We start from the raw sequence: 7,293 nt of genomic DNA, 5'->3' as shown, positions 1-7,293 counted from the left end.
ACCACAATGGGCTGGAGAATTGCACAGGTGGAGCAAAAGCATCCTTCCATGAGCCCAGTGTGGCTTTGAGGGATCACGTGCTGGTTAAGGCTGCTGGGAGACTGGAGTAAAACAGCTTGGAAAGTACATATTGCCAAAACCATGAAGTTGGAAAACATTTGGACAGATATCAGAAGTTGCACACGACATTAACGGGGTGCTGTTACACCACCCCCAGTAAGCTGAACCTTGGGCATCAGACAGGGTCTCTCAGCAGATGGCAGGTGTTCAAAACACATAAAGGTACAGTTGTTGGTACAATGAGGCCTTCAGCAGGGCTTTTAGATCTGCCTGCAGTCACGCCTGCACAGACCCAGCCAGCCAGCAGTGACTAAATTCCCTTCACACTTATCCTTATGGACACTGCACGTTTTGTAGCTGAGCTGGGTGCACCCCCCGGGCTCCCTTACGACTCGGCACTGAAGTAAAATCAATGCTTGCTCCCGGCACCCGATCAGCCGCAGAGATCACAAACACGGCCTCCCCGATGGCACTGCCAACGGCAATACATTGCTCACACGTAGCATTTGTACAAGGTAAAAAGCGTTATAAATACTTCCATCCAAGAAGCCCTAAAAACAGGAGGGAAGGGTTAAACAAAGACTTCACCATCCTTCTCAATACCCAACTTCAGAAAGTCTACATGAACAGATTTGATATGGGTGTTAGTCTGGAAATGAAGACCAAAGCTGATCCATCAGCCAGCCTGCAGATCGGCGAGCCCCATCCTAACGTCAGCACCCGGAGATGTCTTTTGCTTTGTTCTTCCGCTGGTATCTTACGTCCAGGGGATCAAAGCCCCGTTGGCTGGACCCAAACAGCGCCCAGCGAGGAGTCCTGGCTGTGTAGTCTGCTGCTGTGAACGTCTTCGATCCCCCGCTCCTCTCGTGCTCTCGTACCAGCTCCTGGAAGCGCTCGTAGTTGATCCAGGTGCACCACTCGCCGTCAACCTTGAACTGCGAAATAAGAGAGACGTGTTACCGTGCTGCAGAGCAGGGAGTACCACCATGGCGGTGATTCATGGTGGGACAAGCTGCTGAAGCTGGGTGCATATTAAATTGGTTTCCTAGCTGTAGTTTTTTCCCTTTTTTTTTTTTTTGTGGGGCAGGTGGATTTTTTATTTTTTTTTCCAAATTTCTGGCCCCATTAAGGTCCAAGGTGAAGTCATCCAGAAGTTAAGATAACTTCCTTAAGAGGAAAAGGAAATCCTTCAGGCAGACAAATACCAGGAGCTCACTGTTTCTGAGCTACATTTCATCCAGGAGGTCTGACAAAGCAAACGCAGAAACAGGATGGCCACTTCTCTTACAGCTGTAGTCATTTAGCAGAGCTGTCTACCAGCAGATAAGCTTCATGAAGATTTGACTGTTTGGTGCCTTGCCTGATCCTTTGAAGTACTAGATCCTAACATTGTTTCAGCCCCACTTTGCATCCCAAAGCCCGGTTCTCAGGTGCAATTGCACTTGCCAGTGCACTGTCGTTTAGACCTTAGACACCTTGATTTGGGGAACTGGAGGAGTCCTGGAGACAATGTATAAATTTGAGCCCAATACCCAGGGGTCCCTTGATGAAGGGCAGGGGGGCTGTGTTTGGGAGTGGGGAAAGATAAAAAGGTTTAATGACACGGATCCTCTTTCCATACACGAATTTTAAGAATTCCTTACTTTGACAAGTTGAAGCTGCGTTTGTCTCACAGACCTGCTCTGCTAATTTAGCAGCAGCCTTGACTGAATCCTCAATCAGGATTTGTCTGAGCTGAGAGCTTATCCAAAGAAAGAGGGAAAACATACTGGCTTCCTGATTTTTTCAAAACCTGATAGTTATGCATTTAAATGGCATTTGACTTTCTGCCCAAGAGCTAAAAGCTTTTTTGGTTGGAAAAACTGCTGATACCTGCAAAATTTTGAATCAAATATTGCCAATGTTAATCTCTTGCTGCCTGTGTAATTGCAGCAAATTGTTGCAGGAGGAGTCCTTCCCCCAGAGCAGAGATGTGTGACTGCAGAGCCAGAACAGCCGGGAAGAAGTCTCACTGTAAATACGCTCGCCCAAGGCTCATTCTTCATATGCTAACGTTTAAACAAGGCAACACATCCTTTCCCATGTGAGTGGCTGCAAATAAAGCAACAGCAGAGGAGGCAACGCATCGCTGGGAAAGCAGACAGGTCCCTGACAGACCCAGCCTCAGGAGAGCTGAGCTTCCCTCCCGATGGGAGGTGCTAGATGACTTTGGCCAAGTCACCCAGCTCCCATCCCTCCGGTGCAGTCCTAACTACCAAGACTCAAACCTTACCGGCACGAAGAGCATCCCAGAGCAAGTTTGTGCAGTCCCGCTCGCAGCCTTTCCCAGCACAGCAGCAGCTGGGAGTGCTGCAGGCAGGCGGTGGTGCTCTGCGGCCAGCACAGACCTGGGGCTTGGACCTGTTCTGCCCGTGGCACTCCTCTGCGCCTTCTCTCTGCTCTCCCATCCCTCTCTTTCCATCCCCAGTGCCTGTCTGGAAACATCATATGCCAAAAGCCAGAGGCTGCAGGGAAGACACTTGAACAAGTTCAGACCGTGCATCAGAGCCCTCCCCAGATTTGATTCACTACTGAGATTCATCAATAAATTCTCACACGAACTAAGGGCAAAAAATTCTACAGGATCCAGCCACATGGCCTGTAACACATACAGCATGAGGCAGAGCTGCTTAGCACACAGCAAGTTGCTGAGCTTATTCCCATGACGTGTTCAGAGCTCCTAACTCGTCAGATGGGTCCCTAGATAGACTTGAGGCCAACTAAGAGAAACCTTCTACATAAAGAATAAAGCCACAGCTGAGACTTGGAACCAGATGAAGAGGTAATTCTGTAAAGCCCGTTTCCTTGAAAACCCATGGGATGCTCTTGTCTCAGGAGGGAAGGGGGAGCTTGCAAAGAATCCTTAACCCTGCAGCCAAGAGAGGCTGAGCAAGAGCCAAAGCCACGGGAGGTGCTCGTGCCACCAGGGGCGGCTGACACAAGGCTATGGGCTGCAGCTGCCATCCCCAGCCCAAACCCTGGCGTAGATATGGGCCTCTCCGGAGTCTTAGAGCTAGAAATAGCACGATGGCAGCATACTATGACCAGCAGAAGACACCGAAAACTATTTCTAGAACCAGCCCCGCTTAGATCAGTGCTCTACCATGCCAGCCCGTGGTGCCCCAGCTGCACGCACCCCAGTTTAACGGGGCACACGTGGACAAACCCACACCGTGCCGTGAAGGGGCTGGCGTCAGCGGTGCTGGTGTCATCCCTCCCAGCAGAACAGCACCACTGCCCGCCTGGGGGTAAAAGCTGTCTTGCACAGGGATGAAAGTCTGACATGAGCTTCTGGGACACAATTATATGGCTTCTCCTTTCAAAGCAAACTATTTTCTTCATGCCCTGCCATGGCTGTATCTCACTGTGTTATCAGTTCTTCTGTGGAGACGGTGACCTTCAACAAGGCCAACAGCAGGAGATAAAACCCAGAACCTCCCACCCACACCAGTCTCTGTGGGGTGATTTTGGCCACACGTTACAGAGCGCTCCTGCAAGCAGACCGTGCTGTTAGCAGCTCTGACGGCTCCAACAGACACGAGCCCCCATGTTTCCCAAACCAGAAGCACCCCGTTAAGCACAAACATGCAAAGCATCGGGGTTTCGTGACCCACAATTTGACAGCAGACAGCACTGAGGAACATAGCACTGGGTGCTGCCTCTGCACGAGCAAACCTCGAGCAGCACCAAAGCTCTGCCTTTCCCCAGAGCCCCGGCAGGCAGCACAAACTCCTGAGGCTCCCGGAGGACAAGTACAGCAGAAGCAGGGAGGACGCAGCTCGCAGGTGGCCCAAGCGCAGCGGGCTCGGACCCGCAGCCTCTGGGCTGTGCTTCTGAGCGAGGTGAGGCTTGGAGAGGTGGCTTGGTGAGTGGCAGAAGGGGATATTTGCCCCCCTCCTCATCCCCTTACAGTAAAGCCCTACACGTGCTCTCCTGAGGACAAAATGATGGAGCTCTGGTTTCACCAGATCACACCAAACCCGTGCCTATGTGAGCCACAGCCGGTCCCACCAGCTCCCGGAGGCGGCAGCCCCCAGCCAACCCCCCAGGCTTGCACAATCACTCGCATTGCTCCACAGGTGTCCTGAATGTCGGCTGGGGCACCCAGGGGAGATTCTAAGCCATTTAATTTGGACTCGATATACAAACGTGCAGCTCCTGACACAGCAGAGCTACCGACGCTGCAAACCGCCTGCTGCAGACCTGCGCAACAAGAGCTCCCGCAAGAGCGGCCGGATGAAGGCTGCCTGGGGTTTGTTACAAAAGCAGATTAAATACTATTAAATATTTGTGGGGCTGCAAAACAACAGCAATAAAAAACAAAGAGATGGGAACCATCCTTTATTCTTGTCATGGAAACCAATTACTTCTGCTAAGGAATAAAAACCAGACTAACGTGGGGTAGGGGAGAAGAGCCTCAATTGCCCAGGATTTACAGATCGAGTTTTAACAATTTTATGATTATTTCACAGATAATGGAAGATTTAAGACTCAGAACAGTTTCACAACATCCATACAACAGGTGAACCAATGATAGGCATCAGTGTTATTTCAGGCTAATGCAGTTGGATGTTTTATCGAATTTTTCACTACCCAGTTAAATCTTTTAAGGTGATAAAGACATGGCAAAAGACAAACGGCTGAAACCCTCCCCTCGTTTTCAAGTTAGCATCATAAAAAAAGAGCAATAAAGCTCCTTCAGTGGCTCTGAGGCCAGGCTGTGCTGTCTGGAAAGGCAAACTCAGCACCTCCCGAGGGCTTTGCTCAACAGCAAGGTGATGCCGGGGCCAATGCTCGCTTTCCCCCAGGGAGCTCTTGTCCCCGGGTCCCCAGGCTCCCACCGCTGCTTGCTCCGGTCAGAAGCCGCACTGGTGCCCAGCTCTGCAAAACCCTATTTCTGCAGATCCTACAGCTCGTGCAAGGAGCCCCATAAGGAACTCATAATGGCCCTCGAGTCAAGAGAAACCTGGAAGCACACATTCAGAGCTCAAGGATCAGGTGGCTGCGACCACCCTCAGCATCATCTCCCTGCCCCTACAACAGCTGCTTACAGCTCTGCAGGTTTTTGGTTCAAAGTTATTTTAAAGCACGACAGCAAGGCCCTGTGCACGGGGCAGAGCTGCAGCACTGTGGATACGAATGGGAAATTTCTTTAAATCAGCTTTTGCAGTATGTTTAGAGCTGTTTAGTCTGTACGGAGAGGAGCTGCTTGCTGCAGAAACCTATCAACATACACGAAGGAGAAGAACCACACTACATATTTCTCTCCTTACCAACCTATTTGCATAAACAATTTTGGAGGATAAAAATTTATGCATGTATTGAGGACGATATAGTAGCACAATTTACTACATTGGCCCAGACACGCATAATTGCCAAGAAATAAACACGGGGTTTATACGGAGGGATAAAATATAGAAGAGAGGCAGAAATGGTGACACATGAAATGCCAATGCTGAAAAATGGAAGCCAGCCAAAACCCAATTAGTTTGTCCTAACAAGGATAATGCTATATTCTCCTCAGAGGAAAACATGCTAGAAGGAGAAGGCTCCTCTTTGCCCATTGACGCTGGTTGGTCTCTGCAGAAAAGCGTGCATTTCCTGGACAGGACGACATAGCACGGGCAGAACAGGACAAACCAGGGCATGCAGCCCACGGGGCCACAAGGCAGCCTTGCCCCATTGCATCCCATGAGGCTGATGCAGGGCAGAAGGAGAAAGCAGGGCTTGGGGGCTCGCAACCAGCTCTTCTTCAATGACTTGGGGACGTGTGGATAAATGCACAGGTTAGTAGTCTGGCAGATGAAGTCTTCCCCAGGCACATGCAGTACTTATCAGTTAAATACAGCAGCTTTATATGCAGTCTTAAAAACCACACAAAAATCAATCGGTAGCAAGGAGGGAAACGGGGCGCGTTCAGCAGCATGGATGCGGCGTCAGACAGCGGGGAGCAGTCTGGATGTGCAGGGAGGTCACGCCAGTCCCCTAACAGTTTTTCTAATTGCAATCCCCAGCATTTTGAAACACGGGTTTTGGCCAGTGCTTTAGTCAGCGCTTACTTGGTTTGCACAGAGCATGAGACATTAAAGAGCATTTTGCAAGAGCAAGTCTCGGCAGCTGAGCTTTCGTAAGGCCAGCAGCTCGGATGCTTCCCTTCCCTCGCCTGCACTTTTATGTCCCATCCCAAAAACCACATCAAACCCAGCTGCTGGCTCTGCTCTTACACATTCAGAAGCGATGAGGTCTTCCCTCGCCTTCTCTCAAAACCCTGCCGAGTGACACAAGCTGACAGCTTACACGCGGGCTCTGTGTCGCCAGGGCAAAGCAGCTGCTGCTGGCTCTAGCGACCCAGTGCTGCGGGGTGCTTCGGTGCCTCAGGCAGGATTTAGGAAGGGCTGCGCTTTCCAAAAAAACCACAGTTTTTTGTCGTTGTTTTTATGGGAAGTAATGCATTCAGAGCCTGCAGCATTTCACTCCCTGCACTGTCTAAGCATTTAAAAGCAGAGAGATTAAAACCCAATACTACTACCCTCCATTTACACTCTTTGAGAAGAAAGCTTATCTTTGGAAAAGCAATCAGGTATCCTCAGTCCGTTTGTCAGCACCTTCCCTTGAAATGCTTTCTTTGCTGAGCCTAAATATATTCTTTTACTAATAAGGAAAAAATATTGTTCTGGGGAAAGGGAACGGGGCTTTGCACTTTGGCACTTAAGGTAGTTTTTTGGTTTGTTTTTAAATTCCATGTTTCTGTACTTATATTCTTGAAACTTAAAAATATGCCTGTGTGTTTTCGAGTACCTGCGCAGCTTCCTGCCAGCAGTGCAGACTGCATTTCAGACCAGGTGAGCCCACAGCCCATGGGGTCACCAAAGACCACCTGCTTCACACTAGACGGTTTACATTACGAGCATTTTGAGACAAAAGTGCATAGCAGAAACACTCCTCTCCTTAGCTCCCCTGGCAGCAGCTGGAACAACTCAGGAGCATCACCACACTGCAAATTTCATCGATCTGCAATGATATCTGACTAAGAATACAAAAATAAACCTGTCTACAAGCAGCTGTACAGCAGTGCAGAAGTTAACACCCACCATCCATTTTCCTCTTGCATTTGCATTGACACCAGAGACTTGGGGCCAGTCCCAGACTCCAGGTGTGCTGCAGCACATCAGTCCTAAAGAAACAGCACGAGCC

The 7,293-nt window shown here is 49.8% G+C and overlaps 1 protein-coding gene across 4 annotated transcripts in view; it reads right to left on the bottom strand.

Annotated features, from left to right (window-relative positions):
- Positions 1-522: 522 nt before the first annotated feature.
- Positions 523-7,293, bottom strand: part of TYW1B (tRNA-yW synthesizing protein 1 homolog B) — a 106,579-nt gene continuing 99,808 nt past the window's right edge. For all 4 annotated transcript variants that reach the window (XM_048068012.2, XM_048068013.2, XM_013189315.3 and 1 more), the window contains one exon: positions 523-995. In XM_048068012.2, coding sequence (XP_047923969.2) covers positions 774-995 — 222 coding nt within the window. In that variant the 3' untranslated portion in view covers positions 523-773. The remainder of the gene's footprint in view (positions 996-7,293) is intronic.

This window comes from Anser cygnoides, chromosome 18 (genome assembly GCF_040182565.1).
Source record: "Anser cygnoides isolate HZ-2024a breed goose chromosome 18, Taihu_goose_T2T_genome, whole genome shotgun sequence".
NCBI classification, from domain to species: domain Eukaryota; kingdom Metazoa; phylum Chordata; class Aves; order Anseriformes; family Anatidae; genus Anser; species Anser cygnoides.
Note: the sequence above shows the minus strand (reverse complement) of the source record. Positions and strands in the feature narration are given on the sequence as shown.